This window comes from Camelina sativa, chromosome 19, assembly GCF_000633955.1.
Source record: "Camelina sativa cultivar DH55 chromosome 19, Cs, whole genome shotgun sequence".
NCBI classification, from domain to species: Eukaryota; Viridiplantae; Streptophyta; class Magnoliopsida; order Brassicales; family Brassicaceae; genus Camelina; species Camelina sativa.
The window spans coordinates 1,498,295-1,519,335 of record NC_025703.1 but is presented as its reverse complement, the minus strand read 5'-3'; the positions used below and the strand labels follow the sequence as shown (position 1 = coordinate 1,519,335).

Below are 21,041 nucleotides of genomic sequence, written 5' to 3'. Positions count from 1 at the left end.
TGGTATAACGAGGACAAAAATAGGTGGGAGATGGACCCTATGGCAGTTCCATATGCAGTTTCCAGAAAGCTGATTGACAGTGCCAGGATTAGGCATGATTATGCTATAATGTATGTTGCATTAAAAGGAGATGACAAGGAGTATTACGTTGACATCAAGGTTACCCATGTCATGGATTTTTTAGTTAGTCCTAATCTATTTGATGAATTTTTAAGTTTAGGTTTTTAACTCTTGTCTGTGGTTGTAGGAATATGAGATGCTTTTTGAGAAATTCGGAGGGTTTGATGCTCTTTACCTCAAAATGCTTGCTTGTGGAATCCCAACTTCTGTTCATCTGATGTGGATACCCATGACAGAGCTAAGTCTTCAACAACAGTTTCTGCTGGTTACAAGGGTGGTTTCTCGAGTCTTTAACGCATTGAGGAAGACTCAAGTTGTATCAAATGCGAAGGATAATGCATTAAGGAGAATAAGGAATCTTAACGATGACATTATGATGGTGGTAGTGTTTCCAGTTATCGAATTTATCATTCCTTACCAGGTATTACTTTATTCTCTCTCTGGAGATATTCCTCCTGCTTCCATGTGTCTATTTTTTTTATTCCTGTCTTTTTTTCTGACACAGTTAAGGCTGCGTCTGGGAATGGCTTGGCCAGAAGAAATAGAACAGACTGTTGGCTCAACATGGTACTTACAATGGCAGTCTGAAGCAGAATTGAACTTCAAGTCCCGAGATACAGAAGATTTTCAATGGTTCTTCTGGTTTCTAATTCGAAGTTCTATATATGGGTTTGTTTTGTATCATGTTTTTCGCTTTCTGAAAAGAAAGGTTCCAAGACTTCTTGGCTATGGACCCTTCCGCCGAGATCCAAACGTGCGGAAATTCTTTAGAGTGGTATGTAACTTTTCTCTCCTTTTATGCATCTCTTTCCAACACTCTCAATTTGTCGTGAGCAGTAGTATTGTAGCTAGTATTACACCGTTCATGTTTGTTGATCATTCAGGTTTCTTACACTCACTGTTGATTACTGAAAGTCGCTTTTTTTTTCTTCTTTCAGAAATCATATTTTACGTATAGAAAAAGGAGAATCAAACAAAAGAGAAAGGCTGGAATCGACCCCATAAAAACTGCATTCGACAGAATGAAGAGAGTGAAAAATCCACCAATCCCATTGAAATACTTTGCTAGTATTGAGTCTATGAGAGAAGAAATCAACGAGGTTGTGGCATTTTTACAAAATCCAAAGGCATTTCAGGAGATGGGTGCCCGCGCACCTCGGGTATGTTGCTTTACGGTTCTATGCTTATCCTGTGGGTCAGTGTCCAATTATAAGCATTTTTTATCTCGTTGCAGGGAGTTCTTATTGTGGGTGAGAGAGGAACAGGGAAGACGTCACTGGCGCTCGCTATAGCAGCCGAAGCAAGAGTGCCTGTTGTCAATGTTGAAGCTCAAGAGTTGGAAGCTGGGCTATGGGTTGGTCAAAGTGCAGCGAATGTCAGGGAACTCTTTCAAACTGCAAGAGACTTGGTTAGCTGCTTACCTCATATTGTTTTGTTATTCATCATTTTCATAGATATTACATTGTCCTCATGATGTCATCTTATGCTCTGATGTATACTGTGATGACTAGGCACCCGTAATCATTTTTGTGGAGGATTTTGACCTCTTTGCTGGTGTACGCGGGAAGTTCGTACATACAAAACAGCAAGATCATGAATCGTTCATTAATCAGCTTCTTGTTGAACTTGATGGGTAATAGCTAATTTCTATGTTGGTTAACAATTAAGACTAAAATTGTAGCATTCACAGCGTTTTCTCAAAGTATCGCGTTTAATGCAGTAGGGACTGGTCCAGTAGAAACTCAAGTAGCTTCTCCCTTTTTCCAGTTGACTTTTCTGATGTCATTCTAATTTATAACTTCTACTTATGCAGCTTTGAGAAACAGGATGGCGTAGTTTTGATGGCGACGACACGAAATCATAAGCAAATTGATGAGGCGTTAAGAAGGCCAGGTCGTATGGATAGAGTATTCCATCTTCAAAGTCCAACTGAAATGGAAAGGGAGAGGATTTTACACAACGCTGCAGAAGAAACCATGGACAGAGAACTCATTGATCTAGTGGATTGGCGTAAGGTGATCTTAAGCTTTGCAAAGTTGTTTATTTTCTTTTGCATCTGATGGTTCATTTCTATTTTGCTTGTGAGTACTATACCAATTCATATTTCTTCTTTCTTGCTCTCTCCTATCTCTCTCTGTAGTTCTGTTCCCTACTATGTTAGTTACCAATTCATGTTTACAGGTTTCGGAGAAGACAACTTTATTACGACCGATAGAACTAAAACTTGTTCCAATGGCTCTCGAAAGCAGTGCCTTCAGAAGCAAATTTCTGGACACTGACGAACTTCTGAGTTACGTTAGCTGGTTTGCGGTAAGAAATGTGTCATCTTCTTCGCCTATGGTCAAGCCCATTTTTGTTAATTTCGAAGTGTGATTCATCAGGTGATTTTTTTCTCTTTCTGACAGACGTTTAGCCATATAGTCCCCCCATGGCTGCGGAAAACTAAACTTGCAAAGACAATGGGAAAAGTGCTTGTAAATCATCTTGGACTCAACTTAACCAAAGAAGATTTGGAGAATGTGGTTGATCTGATGGAACCATATGGACAAATAAGCAACGGAATAGAACTTTTAAGTCCTTCTGTTGCTTGGACGAGGGAGACAAAGTACCCACATGCTGTCTGGGCGGCTGGTCGTGCTCTCATTGCACTTCTAATACCAAACTTCGATGTTGTGGAAAATCTTTGGCTTGAGCCTAGTTCCTGGGAAGGAATTGGGTGTACAAAAATCACCAAGGTCACAAGTGGAGGCTCTGCAATTGGGAATACGGAATCAAGATCATATCTTGAAAAGAAGCTTGTTTTCTGCTTTGGATCTCATATTGCATCCCAAATGCTTCTTCCTCCCGGAGATGAAAATTTTCTTTCTTCTTCAGAAATAACTAAAGCGCAGGAGGTAAACTCTTTCTACTCTTTTTGCAGTATGCTGTCGTCTACATACTTAATGTTTCGTTTCCCTATAAAGATAATTATTTGTGTCTTGCAACAGATTGCAACACGTATGGTGCTTCAATATGGCTGGGGACCCGATGACAGTCCTGCGGTATACTATGCTACTAACGCGGTAACCTTCTTTCTTATATCTGAAATTGGCTCCATTCCAAGATTAAATATCTGATACCACTGAACCAACATGATGAATACTGAACATGATGATTTGATCTTACATACTGTTTCCATTCATTCTGATGTCCCATCTGATCAGTTGATTGACCCTATACTTTTTTTTTTCTGTTTGGTTTATTTGATTCGATTGAGCAGGTTTCAGCTTTGAGTATGGGGAACAATCACGAGTATGAAATGGCGGATAAAGTTGAAAAGGTTCGTTTTGCTCTCTAGTTTTCCATACGTATCTGCCGTGTCTGTGGTGCCTCTCTAGCATTCCGCAATTTTCTATCTTTAGCTTAGCTTTTCGGTAGTTTCAAGCATTGTCCAAGGCTAAATGACCTCTCTAATACCATCTTATTCCTCTACAGATTTATGACTTAGCGTATGAAAAGGCAAAGGGAATGCTTCTTAAAAATCGCCGTGTCCTTGAGAAAATCACAGAGGAGCTACTCGAATTTGAAATCTTAACTCAGAAGGTTAAATCTTTACGATGGTTGAGATCAAATTAGAATGAAGGATTGTTCCAAACAACCTATGATCTTATCAACCTCTGCATAGAAAATCTTATCAATTAGGTTACCTCGTATGGTTTGCAGGATCTTGAAAGAATTGTACATGAGATTGGGGGGATTCGGGAGAAGGAACCTTTCTTTCTCTCAGGAACTGATTACAATGAGGCAAGTATTACGACCATCAATGTAGTAGGAGACGTTTAGCCATTTTCTGTTGATACTGCTTAGTGCTTACAGTTCTTTTTTCTCTTTTTTGTTCGTTTGCAGCCATTGTCAAGGAGTTTTCTTGATGTTGGAGATCCACCAGAAACTGCACTTCTAAGTGCACCAACCTAAAAAAGCAATTGAGATGATTCCATATTTTGATGATAGAGTTTCTTAGCATACCTTATGATCTACTTATGTATTAAAATGGAAATTGTTTTATATAAATAAACATTTTATAATTCGTTTTGACTTATTTATTTATTTAAAATTAAATGAAATTTATAAAGAGATTGAATTTGTGTAAGAATCTAATACTGAGGAATCGAACCAGTTACCTCAAGTCTATTTCACAAGTGTCTGAAACCAATGGGCCAAATGAAAATTCGCCGCCGGTTGAACCGATTCAGTATTTATTACAGCGAGAGCCGAAGCAAATGCATTGACTTGCTTCTTCTTCTCAACTCTCAAGGCCCGGCTCTGGACTACTACTGTCACGTGATCCCGAATCCATGATGAGACTCAACTCGAGTTTCTGGGTTCTCCTCTTCTCAATCACGCTTCTTTCAATCCAATTCAAGTCTTCTTTTGGATCCGCATCAACTAAGGAAGCTTACGTCACACTTTTGTATGGAGATGAGTTCTTATTGGGTGTTAGGGTATTGGGCAAATCGATCCGAGACACTGGATCCAACAAGGACATGGTCGTATTGGTCTCTGATGGTGTTTCAGACTACTCTAAGAAGCTACTCAAGGTTTGGGTTATAACCTTTCTATTCCTAGAAGCTTTAAAAGATCTAAAAAAAGAGAAGGCTTTCCTATGTTTGAGTTATTAAAGGCTAGATTTTTGATTATATGTAGGCTGATGGATGGAAGATAGAGAAGATTAGTTTATTGGCAAATCCAAACCAAGTTCATCCCAAGAGATTCTGGGGTGTTTACACTAAGCTGAAAATATTTAACATGACTGATTACAAGAAAGGTAAGTGATTTGTGTTCTGCAAAATTAGAGCTTTTTTCCATGTGTTTATATTTATATGTCACTGTTTTTGTTTTGTTACAGTTGTGTATCTAGATGCTGATACTATTGTGGTAAAGAACATTGATGATATGTTTAAGTGCTCCAAGTTTTGTGCTAATCTGAAGCACTCTGAGAGGCTGAACTCTGGGGTTATGGTTGTTGAGCCCTCTGAAGCTTTGTTCAATGATATGATGAAGAAAGTGAAGACTTTGTCGTCTTATACTGGTGGAGATCAAGGGTTCTTGAATTCCTATTATCCAGACTTTCCGAATGCTCGTGTTTTTGATCCTAGTTTGTCCCCTGAAGCCATGAAGACCAGACCAGTTCCTAAAATGGAAAGGCTATCTACGTTATACAATGCAGATGTTGGTCTTTATATGCTTGCTAACAAGGTATATTCAATTTGAAATTTGTGTTTAAGCTAATCTTTATTTTGATTTCATGTCTGTTGATGTTACTTTTACTTATCTCTTCCCAAGCTAAGTGATGTGAGCTGGAATGTGTGTGGCCTAGTTTTGATTATTTAGAAGCTTAAGATTCTCATTATTTATGTAGTGGATGGTCGATGACAGCAAGCTTCACATTATTCACTACACTCTCGGCCCTCTTAAGCCTTGGGACTGGTGGACAGCATGGCTCGTGAAACCTGTTGAGGCGTGGCATGTAGGTATTCCTGTTCGTGATTGTACATTTATTCTCATTATTTCTGGAAAATTGAGTTCGTTGGAGTGATATGCTAAGTTATGTTTCATCTGGGAAACTGCAGAGCATTAGGGTAAGGCTTGAGGAGACTCTTCCTGGAACTGGAGGTGGAAGGACCCCAAATGATGAATTCATGGTCAAGTTCCTTTTCTTGCTACCACTTTGTGGGCTTTTGTTCTGCCTTTATCGTTCCGTACAGGTTAGACTTCATGTTGTACCCAACCATTTCTTTCATCTCAGCTAAATTCATCTCTTTTGGATCTCAAATTCATTTTTATACTGCAGGGACGTGACTTCTTGGGTTCAATGTGCAGGAGCTCATTATGCATTCAAATCAAATATCTTTATTACAAAGTTAGATCTAATGGAACAGTTGGTTATAGCGGTGTATCAACATTGTCTACCATGAACCCCAACTATCAAGTTAGTTTTCATTTTCCAGACTGTTTTTAGCTCATAATTGCCCACTTACCTGCCTTTTTGCTTTTTTTAAAGCTGAAAATTTATTTCTTATGTTCAATTCTTATCACTACAGCTCCACACTGGCTCACACTCTAAGGTTCCTCAATACTTGGGGGCAGTTTCAGTTGCAGTCTGTTTTGTGGCTGCTTTGATATCCATTGGCGTTTCCTTTATGTTTGTGCCAAGGCAGATCATGCCATGGACTGGCTTGATTTTGTTATATGAGTGGACATTCACAATCTTCTTCCTTTTATATGGTAGCTTTCTACTTCTAGTGTATCAATATGGCAAGAATATTGCAGTTCAAACAGGATCTCTTGCATCACAAACAGAGTCGTCATTGGATGATTCGGGAAAAGGTATGGGCATGTTGAAATCATGATATCAATATCTTTGGCATTCTCTGGAAAACAATGTATAAAAACCATAATTTACTCTCTCTCTCTCTCTCTCTCTTTCGCCAAGTCTACTCATTCTGTGAACTATATAGCCCCAGAGACACAAATATCTTTCTCATTTTTTTTGTTGGTTATCACTAACTTGCTTGACAAATCAACAGGTCATCAGCGGGGAGATGCGTCTTTTGACTTTACTACATGCTATTATGGATTAGGGATGGCATTTCTGGCTGTTGCTGCCATTTCTTTGCCCTACGTTTTAGGGGTCACCGCTTTATTTTTGAGGTAACTTTCTTCATATTGGCTGTATCATTAGCATCAAGAACCAACCCATAACTTTCCGCTGATAAGGAAATCTTAAATCATTTGCTTATGTTCCTCTTTGGTCTTAAATCACCTGGGAATGTGTTTTTCATTCTCATAAATTGTTGTTGATTCATCATACTTTCTGTTCTTGGATTTGAGTGGATTAGGACCTGTCAGGATGAAATTTTGTTTCACTTGTTTATAATATACTAACTGGCTAGTATCTGTTACATATCGAGCAGGTTAGGTCTGATGATAGCGGTAGCCATGGTTCTAGTTTCGTTCATGACCTATGCTTCAGAGCACCTCGCAATCAGATGGTTCCTCAAAGGTCTAGAAAACCGTGACACGACGAGAACAAAGTCAATCTGCTTCCTCTGCTGACACACACATACACACCACACAAACAAACAAAAGCGTGTCACAATGTTGTTACTCATGACACAAATTATGATCTCTTTATTCTTATCCTCCGAGTTTTGTTCTCTCTTGTGTTTTTTTAATTAGAGAAATTATATGAATAGGCAACAAATTAATGAACCAACGTATGATCTCTTGATTCTGTTAAGATATGACTCCGAGTTTTGTTCGTTCTTGTGTTATTATAACATTTATTATTGCGTATTCATGTTCTTACAACAAGTTTTATTTTGATTTTGAAATGAAAACATTACATCAGAAGGAAGATTTGCCTTAACTTATAGTACTCATGTTCTTGTAAAAATAAATCTCCATCTCGCCAGAATACCTCTTCGATAGCAACCTATATATTGGATATTCATTGCTCAAACTGATAGTGGTTTGATAGTCACGATCACCGTCAGCGAAAGTGAACTTGTAGTATTCGTTAGTCTGATGGATGGCGAATGTACTGTCATTGTTTGACGTTGATTCAGAACCGTTGAGGACTACTTCACCTTCTAAAGAGTTTCTCTGAACTACTCTCCAAAACCCGGATTCACCGCAGTGAGAGGGATCTACGAACTTGATCTTAAGTTTGGCTGATTCACGTACAACATCTGACTTGGACAATAGTACAAACATAACTTGTGTGGGTGCTGACATGTTTGGATTGGTGACCATTAACGGTTGTTGTGGGCATGAGTTGGGATCACTAGATCCCCGTTTCATTCGGCATATCCACAAGTTGTAGTCCGACGTCATGAAGCTGATGTAATACGGCACGTTGGGCTTAACCGGATCTCCTTCGCCATCGTAAACCACGTCGGTCCCTTCACCAGCAACACCAGATGTTGTTGTTATCGCAACGAGAAAGAAAGAGAGCATCATCATCCGGAATGTTTTCATCTTATGTGTTGTTTTCTGTTTCTATCTTGCTTTCGTGTTCTTGTGTTTGATTAGTTCCTTTTATAGAGATTAATATAGTGTGGGTCGGTTACAATGCCCACTCTTTTTCGTTTTCACATATTGAACTTTGCTTCTTAAAGCTGCTAAAACATTTCTTTTTTCCTTACTATCTGGATCTTGTTTACGAGGTGGATCTAAGTCAAAGCTACATACATACCAGTTAAGAAATAATTAAACACGCTCCGCAAGAGCTTATTAGTGTTATGTTTCGTAAACTTCCTATATAACGTGAATTCGATTCTATATCCTTTATATACATTATATGACCATTTGAGATGATGAATTGATGATATTTGCTAGCTCACGAAGAGAATGATGACTAAACATGTCATAAATAAATAATGTGACTTTTATATACAACCAATTGACAATGTCAATGAATTGGCCACATAATATCATTCAATGTTTTTAACTTTTATCTCACGTCACTTCCTATGTAAGACTCTTCTCACATATAGATGGTGAATGCATGCATGTAAAAAATCCAAACTTACATTTATAAAGACTTAGATAATAATGGCTTCGATACCAATCATAAACACNCCCCCCCACCCTAAAAATATGGAGATTACAAGTGTTTTTTTTTTTCAATGCCACTTGCTAATTGGTAAAGAAATTAAACACGTTTCATGGCGGCGATCGAGGGAGTAATTTTGGAGTGGACTTTCTTATTGACCCAAGATAAAGAAATGTTGATGATTCTTTGTTCTTGGATTTGAGTGTATTTGGACCTGTCAAGATGAAATTTTGTTTTACTTGTTTATGTATACTAACTGGTTAGTTTCTGCTATATATATATTGAGCAGGTTAGGTCTGATGATAGCCGTAGCCATGGTTCTAGTTTCGTTTATGACCTATATCCTTCAGAGCACCTTGCAATCAGATGGTTCCTCAAAGGTCTAGAAAACCGTGACACGACGAGAACAAAGTCAATCTGCGCTTCCTCTGCTGACACACACACCCACAAAAGCGTGTCACAATGTAACTCAATACAACGTATGATCTCTTTATTCCGCTAGGATAACTCCGATCGAGTTTTGTTCTTTTCTTGTGTTTTTTTTTTTCTAAATGATTTTGGTTCCTTCGTCACGTAGTCGTAGCCAATATCATGATTTACAACAAATTTTAATTTACAAGAGACGAGTAACCTTTTTGGCAAATCACATTTAGTAATATATTGGGAAGAGAAAGCAACTTAAAGTAGAGTAATAACATCCAATACGCAACAAATTAATGAACCAACTTATGATCTCTTCATTCTCTTAAGATATGACTCCAAGTTTTGTTCTTTCTTGTGTTATTATATAATTTGTTATTGCGTATTCATGTTCTTACAACAAGTTTTGTTTTGATTTTGAAAAGAGAACATTACATCAAAAAGGCCAGTGAAAATTTGCCTTAACTTATAGTACTCATGTTCTTGTAAAAATAAATCTCCATCTCTCCAGACAACCTCTTCGATAGCAACCTATATATTGGATATTCGTTGCTCAAACTGATAGAGGTTTGATAGTCACCGCTGTCGTCGTCACCGAAAGTGAACTTGTAGTATTCGTTAGTTTTATGGATGGCGAACGTACTGTCATTGTTTGACTTAGACTTAGATCCGTTGAGGACTACTTCACCTTCTAAAGAGCCTCTCTGGACAACTCTCCAAAACCCGGATTCACCGCAGTGACGGGGATTCACGAACTTGATCTTAAGCTTGGCTGATTCACGTACANTCTTGGATAGCAACCTATATATAGGATATTCGTTGCTCAAACTGATACTGGTTTGATAGTCACCGGTGTCGTCGTCACCGAAAGTGAACTTGTAGTATTCGTTAGTTTTATGGATGGCGAACGTACTGTCATTGTTTGACTTAGACTTAGATCCGTTGAGGACTACTTCACCTTCTAAAGAACCTCTCTGGACAACTCTCCAAAACCCGGATTTACCGCAGTGACGTGGACCTACGAACTTGATCTTAAGTTTGGCTGATTCACGTACGACATCTGACTTGGATAGCAATACAAACATAACCTGTGTGGGTGCTGACATGTTTGGATTGGTGACCATTAGCGGTTGTTGTGGGCATGAGTTGGGATCAGTAGATCCCCATTTCATTCGGCATATCCACATGTTGTAGTCCGACGTCATGAAGCTGATGTAATACGGCACGTTGGGCTTAACCGGATCTCCTTCGCCATCATAAACCACGTCGGTCCCCTCACCAACCACACCGGATGTTGTTGTTATCGCAACGAGCATGAGAGAGATCATCATCAACCGGAATGTTCTCATCTTTGTATTGTTTTCTGTTTTTCTCTTGCTTTTGGTGTGTTCTCTCGTACTTGAGGTCCTTTTTATAGAGATGGAGATAGTGGGTCGGGTACAATACCCATTCTTTGCCGCCTTCACATGTTGAACTTGCTTCTTAAAGCTTCTAAACACTTTCTTTTTTCCTTACTATATGGATCTTGCTTACGAGGTGGATCCAAGTCAAAGCTAACGAACTAGTTAAGAAATTAAACGATTAAGTTTATAAGTGTTAAGTTTCATTAACTTGCAATATAACGTGAATTGATCTATATCCTTTATATATATGACCATTTGAGATTGTTGCTCAATCTTACACTATTATTTTCGAAGTTTATGGTAAATGCATGTACTAATAAGTACAGACTTACATTTATAGAGATGAGAAAAATAACGGTTTGGCTACCACTCATAGTCATGAAAACTTATATCCCCCTAAGAATAAGGAGATTATTACAAGTGGATTTTTTTATCAATGCCACGTACTAGCTAATTGAGAAATAAACAGGTTTCATGGCGGCGATCGAGCGAGTAAATTGGAGTTTCTAATTAATTGACCAAAGATAAATAAATCAGAGCAATATAATAAGATATGTATATGTCAAGTGTAACTTTCCTTTGGAAGTTATACACGAAATAAGAGGTAAGACGATAAACACTGCAAGTAAATTCTTACGTTTGCTCTACGTAATTGAAGATTATCATGATTTGAGTGTCAAAGAGCCTAAACACGTTTTGTTTCTTTCATATACCATGATGTCTTCTTCGATTTTGTTTTAACTCGGCTGGTTTGGTGTTTTACCAAGAAATTTAAGTTCCGGTTTGGTTTAGGCTTTGATTTCGGTTTAAGTAATAACTATTGATTCGATAGTTGAAGTTCGGTTTGGTTTCAATCTCCATCACTGTTCTTATTCGCAGAGATTAAAGCGAAGAACAGAGAGTTTGTGTTTGTGGAGGGGAAAGATTTGATTTTTATTTTTTATTTTCGTTCTCAGTTTTGGTTCTTCTGAATTGAGTTTAATGTAAACGGTAATAATCATCAATTGTGTATGGCGAATCTGCTGTATCTTCAGCTTTCTTCTTGCGTCGTCAGAGGCAGATTCTGTTCTATGAACTGCGATTTTGATCTCTGCCCAAGTATCTTGAGCCGGGGCTCCTTTGATTGCCGCGCCTCCCGCGGACCTAGCTGGGAGGAGGAGCTTTTCCGCGACGAAGGGTTTGCTCGATTCCAGTTCGGGAACCGTAAGAAGAAGAAGAAGCCGTGGTGGTTCGATGATGATGATGACGATTATGACGATTGGATGGTTGAAGAAGAAGAGGACTGGACTATGGTTTTTGAGGTATTTGCTTCTTCTTTTGGGAAATTTTAATCAGTAAAGTGGCTCACTTTTGATTCATAGTGGTTGTTGTTAGCTCTAGTTTAGCCAATTTAGGGGTTTTTGTTGTTGTTGTTGTTGTTGTAATTGCAGGTATTTAGGACTTTGAGTTGGATGCTTGCACCCATTGGCATTTCTATGCTTCTTGGAACAGATTCAAACGCGGGTTTAATGGCATTAGCAGTTCCTTTTGTACAGTCTGTGTTGTCTCTTGTGGTTAGTAAGGTCTGGAGCAGGCCAAGCATTAGACCTATGAAAAGAAGCAGAAGAGATACATTTTCAAGATCTGGGAGTGTAGGTAGTGAAAGAAGAAGGAAAGCTAAGCAAGGAGAAAACATGAGGGGTGATGTGGATAAGGGAGGATACAAGTCATGGATGGTAGGAGATGCTGATTCTAACAGCATGGGTACTGTCTATGGAGGATGGGATGATTTAGACACGCTAAGGGAGATTAGAAATGGCTATTCGGCAAACGAGAATGTTCGTCCAAAACAACAGTTTGAAAGAAAAGCTAGTCGCCGGTGGAGAGTTAAGGAGAAGCCATTGCTCTTGAGGATGCTTATTGCTGCCTTCCCTTTTTTGAGTTCATGGACCAGATTGTTATTTTGACAAGGGGTCTTGATTGGTCATCAAATAAATTCAATCGTCCTGAAATCCTAAAGGTTAGCTTTCAATTATCTTGGAACTTAGAAGTTAGAAAACACCCCTTACTTGAGATAACTATGCATATTCTGTAAGTTGAGAATACATGCCTATCAGAGATTTGTGTTTCCATAAAAAATTAAAAACAAATGTGTAATAGTTCTTGTTTTGTATAGCCGAATTAGTATCTTCCATTTTTATATAATCAGCACAAGTAATTGGTGATGGCGTACCAGATGCTACTGCTACTAATTTTTAGTATGTGAGATTTAAGATTACATAATCTTCTACTTTATCTAGTCAGGGAGCAATACTGCTAGAATATATGCTTTCACATTTATTTGGTTCCCATGTTATATTAATACATTCAAAGGTGTTCTTTATTTGTTTTTTCTTAGTGATAGTAACCAATGGCCTCATGATAAGTATCTTTGATAAAGACCTTTTTAAGAATAAAGAACAATATCTAGGTTGAGAAAAAATACAGTAAATAGTTAACCCACAATATCTATTTTACTAACCATCACTCTATTATGCAGATCGTAGTCTAAAGTGAGTTACATCTTTTGTTAACTCAAACTAAGTGTCAGAAGCTTATGGGTACATTTACTCCTATGATCAGCATTCAGCAACCCCTACCCTAGTCTATTTGAACTAGGTAGAGACCTTTACGTGTGATTTGATTTACTGTTGTGTGGATAAATAGAAGTTTCAAAGTGACACGAATATTGGCATGTGCTAATTGTTTGTTCTCTGACAACAAAGAAGTTACATCTGAAAACATAATCTTTGCCAATTTTTTGTTCTATGACAAACAAAGAAGTTACATCTGAAAACATAATCTAGGTAGGGCTCTATATGTTATCTAAGCTTTATCTTTTTGGGTCTGAATATAGAGTCTTTTAGGCTTCATGGTGATAAAGACTAACCCAAAACTACATTGCAACTAGGAAAAATTATGGAGAAGTAGGAGGATCGAACTTGTAGTGTTTGTCGATGAAAAGTGATACATCCCAAGTGCAGCTAAGTCCCTTGGGGATGGTCACAAGATCTCCTGCACCAAACTCTACAAACTCAGATGACCCTTTTGGATACACCTTCACCTTTCCCTTCACTAAATAGCATGTCTCTCTTTCTTCAAATACCAATGCATATTTCCCGGGCTGACAAGACCATCTATTTGTCAGAGAAATTCATCATGTTATTACCAATATTATAAAGAATGGAAAAAGGGAAAACCGTTGTGGTTAGTAGTGACAGGAGGAGAGTCTGTGCATGTTTGATACTTACTTAGGCCATGACATGACTCCAAGGTCAGATAACTTTCTGCTTGAAGGGTTGCGTTCGATTGCAATATTCATTTTGGAAGAGATAAAATGTGAGAATCCGACGAAACAGTGAGAAAGAAGGATAGGAAGAAAGTAGGTATATGAGATGTATTTATATGGTGAAGGACAGAGTAGTTGGTCTGCATGTGTATGTATATATAAAAACAGATATGAATAAAGTGACTTCTTCTTTTTTCCCTTCTATTGAAAGGGATAAGAGGAGAGAGGAATCTTTAAAGGAACACTTTGACCCAGGATGGATACAAAACAAAGTCAGTAAATACATTCATTAAGCTGCATTTTTTAGGATAGTCATGGTAGAAGTATATAATATTACAAATTCTCTAGTTTTCTACTTGTCTTGATTTCATTAACCTGATTAAGAAAGTTTCTTCTCTAGAAGGCAAAATGCTATTTAGTCTCTCCACAAGCTTTAATGATAAAATCCAGATCGAGTCTCCAACCACATGGACCCCTTCTGTTTTTTCCATGCACCCATGATGCTTTCCTTTTCACAGTCTTTAGGAGTAACAGGGTATTCTTAGCTGAAACTCAGACTATTCTCCGGACAATATAGCCTCCATGTGCATTCTGAGTGATCAAATGGGTACAGTCGAGAGGATAAAATAGGATCTAACTTTTTCAGCTGTTATGCACACTATTAATTCGGATTTGTGTAGCTTGAGATCAGTTATCACAGGTTATATATAAGTTATTCAGCTGTTGCGATTGCATTATTAATCTTGGTATCTGGATTTGTGTAGCTTTAAAATCAGTTTACACGATAACTAATAGATGTTTTTGTGTGTGTGTGTGTGTGTGAAGATTGTTCATATCGTCAGTATATTGATTATATGGTTTTGGTTTTTAGTTTCGAGAATGTTTGACTGATTCTTCAGAGGAAGATACGTGATAATTCCGGACATTGATTTGTGTAGCCCACCTCAAGTTTGGCTGCTTCCTCAACTGGCTCTGTTTGTTTTTCATACTAACATGTCATGGCATGTGAGGATTAGTACTCTTACTATAATGAATCTCCTAATATATTGCATGCAAAAACATCACATATCCTCAGTATTTTCAAATTTAAGTCCTCTGACAACAGTAATATGAACAAGTGATAAGGAGTAGCAGCTAAGTTCAGATATAGAATGAAAACACAAATGTTAATGTGAACACACACACACACCTTATGAATTTGGAAACAGGGTCTTGATTTGATTTTGGTCTGGTCATCATATTCACACATCGAAAGCCTTTGATTTGTTTCTAGCTGTCTCTTTTACACTCCGATCTCCAAGAGAGTTTGTAGACAAAAGCTTGGTGTTTTACTGGACATTCAAGCTACAAGCCTTACAACACAGCACCATAACGACGTCGTCGTTTTTGTGTAGTACCTAAAAACGTCGTCGTTTACGTATCTCGATTCGAATTGTTGTAAAGCCTGGTCCACGATTTAATTCAGACCCAAATTCGATCAGATCTGAACCGTAGTTGACCAAACCAACCCCCACAGTTCTTTGGGCCCATAACAATCCTTGTCTTAAAAGAATAAAAGAAATAATCTTCTCTATTACGAAAACAGCATTTGAACTTTCTGAGTTGGTCCATTTTTCGTTACCGATGGACATCATTTAATTTTATAACTCTTCGAATGAAGAAATTGATATTTTTCACCTTTGGGGTAACTAAGAATTAAATAGCTGGAAAAGGTTGGTATGAGGCTATGTGACGGGAGATGAGATATTTTACTGTATCTTTATATGTATTCTTCTTCAAAAACTCATCAATCATGATGCAGTGGGATAGGGTAGCTTCAACATGTTAATTTATGAAGTGAGCTGGTCGAGTTGGTAGATCTCTTAATTTCACTTCTATCTCTCTCTCTCTCTTCAATAATTATTTTTTTTTGATAAAAAAATACACATAGAAAAACAAGACATAAGAAAAGTCTTATTTTTTATCCTTGATCTGATGAATTTATACTTAATTTTGCCATTATGCATGGTATTTTCTAGACACAATTCTTTTAATGTTCATGTCACTAGTAAACGTAAGGTACAGATATGGATTATTTAACTAAAAGTAGTGCATGTAATGTAATGTTAGCTTTGTTCTTTACCAAATTAAATATAGACATCAAATGTTTTGTAATTTTAATACTAGGAAGCAATAACCCGCATTTCAAGAAATAATAGTACTATAGAATAACACACAACATATTCGAACAACAATAGAAAATGAATACTTTTATAAAGTAGCATGGTATCGAGCACGACCCATTCCTTTGACATTCATTAATGACGCTAGTCTCTAATTGTTATGACACTTTATTTGTGTTTTAATTTCTGAAGGCTTTATTTATGTAATCTTCCAGCTTCCAAAATTCGTAGGTTGTACACTTTCAAAATGATAGCGTTTAGGGGAGGCATGTAATTAACCACATCAAGTTGTTGTAAACGTGTACCTAAATTATATACAAAACCAAATTAACTTCCATAATTGAACTTTTAATTAGATGGAATATTGAGTTTGACATAAACCTATAGATAAGTGAAGTCTAATTTAGTTTTTTTCTCATCCAATAGATAAGTGAAGTCAAGTCTAATTTAGTTTTTTTTCTCATCCAATAGATAAGTGAAGTCTAATATAGATGTTTCAACTTTCACGTACGTAACCAAGCTAGTAGTTTGACATATATACAATATAGTTTTGTTGGAGCCTAATTGGAGACCGTCAAGTCACTGCATCTCGATTTGTGATAATGGGCAAACACAACACGGTAAAAAAAATTTAAAACGAATCAAGTGATGATTGTAACAGCAGTTTCTCACATACTTTTCCAAATCGATTAACTGAATATCATTGGATCGATCCACTACATACCTAATCACTTCAAAACTGACACATATCTAGCTTGAAGACATTGATATCAGTATGATTAACATCCAATCAAAAAACATTATGTCACACTGAATTACAAGGGCTCCAAGAGAATTCCATTTTAGGAGAACAAGCCAATAGTACAGTTCCTAACATTTATTACATCCAAACAACAAACAAGTAACTTTTATGGTGTATTAGTAGGCTGCCTCTATTAATGTCACTCTTCTTAAAGAAAAACTCACACCAACAAAAATAAAAATAAAAATAAAAATGTAACATATACATTTATACACAACTAACCCTTTGCCAGTGTATATATAACACACCCTGCCTCCATATGCTCTCATATCACACGTCAACTTTAAAAGCATATCTTCTCATTCGTCCGCTAGTCCCAGTCTCTCTCTCCATAACTATGGATATCAAATTTTCTTCACTAGGGTTTCTAATTTCACTCTTCTTCATTGTTACTTTTCTTGCACCACAAGTCAAGTCTAGGGCTTTCTTCGTCTTTGGTGACTCTCTCGTCGACAATGGAAACAATGATTACCTCGTCACCACTGCACGCGCTGACAATTACCCGTATGGTATCGACTACCCGACCCGTAGACCCACCGGACGTTTCTCTAACGGTCTTAACATTCCCGACATTATCAGTAAGCATATATATTTGATTCAAGCATGGTTATATTATATACGTTAATTAATGGTTCTCTAAATTAATAATCTTTAACTAATGATTGTTTTTGATACGTATCTCTCTACAACTAGGTGAGGCTATAGGCATGCCGTCGACATTACCGTACCTTAGCCCGCAACTCACCGGAGAGAATCTTCTCGTCGGCGCTAATTTCGCCTCCGCCGGAATTGGAATCCTCAACGATACAGGAATTCAATTCGTAAGCACACTTCTATAGTTTCTTAATAAAATATATTTCATTAAATAACGCATTTTAAGTGTTGGGATATATAATTCTTAAAAAGACATTTTTACCCTCTTGTTATCTCTCGTGGCGAGGGCACTATTGCCTGAGAATACGAATAAAGTTAAAGATTAGCCTTAAAAGACTGAGGTATATCCGTCTTTTACGAGTGACCACCAGGAAAAACCAATAAACACGTGATTGTCTTTAAATACTCTTATAATACTTTGACTATCCGTTTCTGAGTTTAAATATATGCTACCGTTTTCTCCCGTCGTAATTTTAAAAAGCTCATTGTTTGATTATGTTTTTTGTTTGGCAGATAAACATAATTAGGATCTTTAAACAGTTCGAATACTTCGAACAGTACCAGCAACGAGTGAGTGCATTGATCGGACCAGAAGCTACACAACAGCTAGTTAACCAGGCTCTTGTCCTAATCACACTCGGTGGTAATGATTTCGTCAACAATTATTATCTAATTCCGTTTTCAGCTCGTTCTCGTCAATTCGCGTTACCGGACTACGTTGTGTATCTCATTTCCGAATACGCAAAGATTCTTAGAGTAAGAAAAATATATACTCTATTTCTATATATTTTCACGTGTATACCGATTTAATTGAGAGTCATGCAGATATAAATGGGGACTTACACGAAATTAGCTAAACTCATCGAATCTCTATTCTTGCATTACTATCATTTAGTAGCTTACAATATTGTTGTCTCACTATAGCATATTGCATTTAATAAGTGAGTGACCCCCAAACATTTATTTCGATATTACAATATGTAGTTAATGCCATGATTCTCTTGGAAAAAAGGAAACATAACGTACATAAAAAATGATGGGGCAATTTTAATGACTTTTCCCTTTACATTAGTAGTTTAGAATGTAATAATAATTAATGATGATCTATTTAGTCTTCCTTTCATAGTGCATGACTATAATATTTCTTCCTCTTTTGTTTTCATGGCAAAAGAGACTCTACGAACTGGGGGCAAGACGAGTTTTAGTAACTGGAACTGGTGCGATGGGATGTGCACCCGCGGAACTGGCTCAGCATAGCCGAAATGGCGAGTGCTATGGCGCTCTCCAAACAGCAGCCGCTTTGTTCAATCCTCGATTAGTTGATTTGATCGCATCAGTCAATGCTGAAATTGGTCAAGACGTTTTTGTGGCTGCCAATTCCTATCAAATGAACATGGATTATCTATCTAATCCGGAACAATTCGGTAACTATAACCCATCTCTTTTGCTAATAAATTATATAGTTAGAAATGTTTAATAATATATACTTTGAAAATGTCTTGAAGGGTTTAGTTATGAATATATATATATATATATATATATATATATCATTACTCCAAAAAGATGGTTCTTTTATATATATATATATGTTTTGTTGTATCACTGTATGGGTACGAAAACTTATAAATGAGCACGACCACTTTATAGAGCCATGTTATAGCATTTATACATGAAATTGATTTTTCACACTTTTAAAAATTAAAATAAATAAATTATTAGATAAGTTATTAATACGTATGTGTCGGTTTCTATACATGAGCAGTATCATTCAACAGGAAATGTTTAACAAAAGGACTTGTCTGGTCTCTAAAAAGTTCTATTTGAATATTTAGGGTACCTTTTGTTTTCCGTAATCTGTCTCAATCGAAAATATTCGTATAAGATTTTAGCTAGATAGTAGTTGTAAGCAATTATATATGTCTGATTCGACGTATTAAAACTATAATTTGATAATTTTTTTTGTGTGTGTGTATTTGTAGGGTTTGTGACATCGAAGGTGGCATGTTGTGGACAAGGACCATACAATGGCATAGGACTATGCACGCCAGTCTCGAATTTGTGTCCTAACAGAGACATATATGCGTTTTGGGATGCGTTTCACCCGACAGAGAAAGCCAATAGGATCATTGTTAATCAAATCCTGACCGGCTCCGCCAAGTATATGCACCCTATGAACCTTAGCACCGCCATGCTCTTGGATTCTTCAAGAATCTAGTTTAAGTGTGATTTCTTTCAAGCAAATGTCAAGGTCGTCCTTTCTTTTGTAGTTTGCATTGTTGTTGCTGTGTTGGTTAGTAAGTTTGATGGCAATAATTAGTTCAATTAAGAGAGTTTTATTTGTCGGGGATGCCTTTGCTTGTTGTACTCTCTCGGTTAGCTTAGTTTTAGTGCATTTTGGTGTGTGTCCCAATTATCATGTAATATTTTGAGTGATTGATATATATTTTTCTTTCCTAGATGATTATATACTGATTCAGCTCTACATACATGAACTACAAGCGTTAGACTTGTATAAGTATCGATCTAATTCGGTCGGAACAAAAAGAACAAAAGGATTTGATAAAAAGATGATCTTTGGTTGACAAAAAAAAAAGAAAAAAAAACTTTTAAAAAATAAATCAGTACTAAAATAATTATTGATATAATGATGGTATGGCGAACTCACGTGCAAAAACTGAAGCTTTTAGATTCACAGAGTAGCTGATTTAAATTGAAAACATTGAGACTCACTGAGTGACTATGTCGAGGAAATTTAAGAGTGGGCAGCACATGACTTAGTCCTCTTCAGTTAAAAGGCAACCGACTCTTTTGTTTCATCTTTAGTCTGGAGTAAAAAAAGAATAGTAAAATTTGCGTAATCATCTTGATTTGTCTATTTTTCTCAACATGGGGGTGAGGAGACACAATTTAAGTCTTATTTATCTCTTTGCCGGAAGTAATTGTAAACTCTACACGAAATATCTATGTACACTGTTGCATGTTGTTACAGTGATATGTGGCTGCGTACTTTCCGAAAAAAATCTTGTCGCTATACATTACTGTCGATGTGGTAATGAATAATTTAATATGCCTAAGGAGGGAAGAGGAAAGAGTACACAGAAGAAGTTTGTTGAGGCATAATTCGGCAGACATTGAAATGTGAATAATGGAATTGAGGTCTAGTTGGTGGAGTGGGTGAAATCTTTATGTACCCTCCCTTGTATTTAAAACTTAGGGGAGATATTGGTTTAGGATTTAAAAAGAATTTTAATGATTTTATGTTTTCGCTAATTGTTAGAATCATAGAAAATTGAAAGTTAAAAATGAAGGATTCTAAAAGATTGTTTAGGAAGTTTTTTAAAATCTTGATGATTTGTTTTTTCTAATCTTGTAAAATCTTTCTATTTGATGAAAGATTTTTCATGACTTTTGTTATGAAAGAAATGATATAAAATCTTAAACCAATAACATAAAATTTGAATTCATTAACAATCCAAGATTCTTTTGTTTTACTTGAATAACATACAACTTTTAATGACTTTATAAAACTCTTAATCCAGTAACACTAGATTTATCAAGATTTTAGATAACTTTTTAC

At 36.7% G+C, this 21,041-nt stretch overlaps 7 protein-coding genes across 14 annotated transcripts in view; 4 read left to right on the top strand and 3 right to left on the bottom strand.

The window, feature by feature from the left end:
* LOC104764061 (probable inactive ATP-dependent zinc metalloprotease FTSHI 5, chloroplastic) overlaps positions 1 to 4,186 on the top strand; it is a 10,792-nt gene extending 6,606 nt beyond the window's left edge. Inside the window, exons 6-19 of one of the 4 annotated variants that reach the window (XM_010487505.2) lie at positions 31 to 159; positions 248 to 541; positions 626 to 895; positions 1,059 to 1,280; positions 1,355 to 1,528; positions 1,632 to 1,753; positions 1,934 to 2,135; positions 2,302 to 2,430; positions 2,526 to 3,014; positions 3,108 to 3,182; positions 3,380 to 3,439; positions 3,595 to 3,624; positions 3,823 to 3,903; positions 4,006 to 4,186. In XM_010487505.2, the coding sequence (XP_010485807.1) occupies positions 31 to 159; positions 248 to 541; positions 626 to 895; positions 1,059 to 1,280; positions 1,355 to 1,528; positions 1,632 to 1,753; positions 1,934 to 2,135; positions 2,302 to 2,430; positions 2,526 to 3,014; positions 3,108 to 3,182; positions 3,380 to 3,439; positions 3,595 to 3,624; positions 3,823 to 3,903; positions 4,006 to 4,074 (2,346 nt within the window). In that variant the 3' untranslated portion in view covers positions 4,075 to 4,186. Of the gene's footprint in view, positions 1 to 30; positions 160 to 247; positions 542 to 625; positions 896 to 1,058; positions 1,281 to 1,354; positions 1,529 to 1,631; positions 1,754 to 1,933; positions 2,136 to 2,301; positions 2,431 to 2,525; positions 3,015 to 3,107; positions 3,183 to 3,379; positions 3,440 to 3,594; positions 3,703 to 3,822; positions 3,904 to 4,005 lie in introns of all 4 variants that reach the window. The other 3 variants (XM_010487503.2, XM_010487504.2, XM_010487506.2) reach the window with 3 other exon arrangements.
* On the top strand, positions 4,455 to 7,421 carry LOC104764060 (inositol phosphorylceramide glucuronosyltransferase 1-like). Its single transcript, XM_010487502.2, has 9 exons — positions 4,455 to 4,697; positions 4,804 to 4,924; positions 5,006 to 5,355; positions 5,519 to 5,626; positions 5,730 to 5,864; positions 5,951 to 6,088; positions 6,201 to 6,486; positions 6,687 to 6,810; positions 7,074 to 7,421. Exons 1-9 carry the CDS (start codon positions 4,455 to 4,457, stop codon positions 7,213 to 7,215), a joined length of 1,647 nt encoding a protein of 548 aa, XP_010485804.1. The 3' UTR covers positions 7,216 to 7,421.
* LOC104764059 lies at positions 7,510 to 8,154 on the bottom strand. The gene has a single exon (XM_010487501.2). The coding sequence runs from the start codon at positions 8,137 to 8,139 to the stop codon at positions 7,525 to 7,527; it is 615 nt and encodes a 204-aa protein (XP_010485803.1). The 5' UTR covers positions 8,140 to 8,154; the 3' UTR covers positions 7,510 to 7,524.
* Positions 9,488 to 10,527, bottom strand: LOC104764058. Of its 2 annotated transcripts, none has more exons than XM_019241137.1 (2): positions 10,193 to 10,502; positions 9,488 to 9,922 (listed from the first exon to the last, which is right to left on the bottom strand). In XM_019241137.1, exons 1-2 carry the CDS (start codon positions 10,483 to 10,485, stop codon positions 9,598 to 9,600), a joined length of 618 nt encoding a protein of 205 aa, XP_019096682.1. In that variant the 5' UTR covers positions 10,486 to 10,502; the 3' UTR covers positions 9,488 to 9,597. The 2 variants fall into 2 exon arrangements, with proteins under 2 accessions (XP_019096682.1, XP_010485801.1); XM_010487499.2 differs by having other exon boundaries at positions 9,489 to 9,836; positions 10,107 to 10,527.
* On the top strand, positions 11,378 to 13,567 carry LOC104764057. 4 transcript variants are annotated; one of them, XR_763715.2, is made up of 4 exons: positions 11,378 to 11,840; positions 11,970 to 12,538; positions 13,058 to 13,176; positions 13,469 to 13,545. XR_763715.2 is itself a non-coding variant. In XM_010487497.2 (2 exons), exons 1-2 carry the CDS (start codon positions 11,550 to 11,552, stop codon positions 12,483 to 12,485), a joined length of 807 nt encoding a protein of 268 aa, XP_010485799.1. In that variant the 5' UTR covers positions 11,378 to 11,549; the 3' UTR covers positions 12,486 to 12,750. The 4 variants fall into 4 exon arrangements, 1 of the variants encoding a protein (XP_010485799.1); XR_763713.2 differs by lacking the exon at positions 13,058 to 13,176 and having other exon boundaries at positions 13,469 to 13,567; XR_763714.2 differs by lacking the exon at positions 13,469 to 13,545 and having other exon boundaries at positions 13,058 to 13,457.
* Positions 13,469 to 14,085, bottom strand: LOC109130742. Its single transcript, XM_019240678.1, has 2 exons — positions 13,809 to 14,085; positions 13,469 to 13,694 (listed from the first exon to the last, which is right to left on the bottom strand). The coding sequence occupies exons 1-2, from the start codon at positions 13,877 to 13,879 to the stop codon at positions 13,475 to 13,477; spliced, it is 291 nt and encodes a 96-aa protein (XP_019096223.1). The 5' UTR covers positions 13,880 to 14,085; the 3' UTR covers positions 13,469 to 13,474.
* On the top strand, positions 17,067 to 19,920 carry LOC104764056 (GDSL esterase/lipase LTL1). The gene is made up of 5 exons (XM_010487496.2): positions 17,067 to 17,388; positions 17,504 to 17,631; positions 17,978 to 18,220; positions 18,636 to 18,888; positions 19,444 to 19,920. The coding sequence occupies exons 1-5, from the start codon at positions 17,070 to 17,072 to the stop codon at positions 19,677 to 19,679; spliced, it is 1,179 nt and encodes a 392-aa protein (XP_010485798.1). The 5' UTR covers positions 17,067 to 17,069; the 3' UTR covers positions 19,680 to 19,920.

What these genes read in the sequence shown, in the direction of transcription:
- LOC104764060 (XM_010487502.2), top strand. Translation starts at nt 4,455, where the DNA reads ATGATGAGACTCAACTCGAGTTTCTGGGTTCTCCTCTTCTCAATCACG. An exon ending in ACTCTAAGAAGCTACTCAAG is followed by an intron (nt 4,698 to 4,803) that starts GTTTGGGTTATA and finishes GATTATATGTAG; the next exon opens with GCTGATGGATGGAAGATAGA. An exon ending in AACCTGTTGAGGCGTGGCAT is followed by an intron (nt 5,627 to 5,729) that starts GTAGGTATTCCT and finishes GGGAAACTGCAG; the next exon opens with AGCATTAGGGTAAGGCTTGA.
- LOC109130742 (XM_019240678.1), bottom strand. Translation starts at nt 13,879, where the DNA reads ATGAATATTGCAATCGAACGCAACCCTTCAAGCAGAAAGTTATCTGAC. An exon ending in GGAGTCATGTCATGGCCTAA is followed by an intron (nt 13,695 to 13,808) that starts GTAAGTATCAAA and finishes TCTGACAAATAG; the next exon opens with ATGGTCTTGTCAGCCCGGGA.
- LOC104764059 (XM_010487501.2), bottom strand. Translation starts at nt 8,139, where the DNA reads ATGAAAACATTCCGGATGATGATGCTCTCTTTCTTTCTCGTTGCGATA.
- LOC104764058 (XM_010487499.2), bottom strand. Translation starts at nt 10,485, where the DNA reads ATGAGAACATTCCGGTTGATGATGATCTCTCTCATGCTCGTTGCGATA. An exon ending in TTGGAGAGTTGTCCAGAGAG is followed by an intron (nt 9,837 to 10,106) that starts GTTCTTTAGAAG and finishes TTGTCCAGAGAG; the next exon opens with GCTCTTTAGAAGGTGAAGTA.
- LOC104764057 (XM_010487497.2), top strand. Translation starts at nt 11,550, where the DNA reads ATGGCGAATCTGCTGTATCTTCAGCTTTCTTCTTGCGTCGTCAGAGGC. An exon ending in ACTGGACTATGGTTTTTGAG is followed by an intron (nt 11,841 to 11,969) that starts GTATTTGCTTCT and finishes TTGTAATTGCAG; the next exon opens with GTATTTAGGACTTTGAGTTG.
- LOC104764056 (XM_010487496.2), top strand. Translation starts at nt 17,070, where the DNA reads ATGCTCTCATATCACACGTCAACTTTAAAAGCATATCTTCTCATTCGT. An exon ending in TAACATTCCCGACATTATCA is followed by an intron (nt 17,389 to 17,503) that starts GTAAGCATATAT and finishes CTCTACAACTAG; the next exon opens with GTGAGGCTATAGGCATGCCG. An exon ending in AATACGCAAAGATTCTTAGA is followed by an intron (nt 18,221 to 18,635) that starts GTAAGAAAAATA and finishes TCATGGCAAAAG; the next exon opens with AGACTCTACGAACTGGGGGC.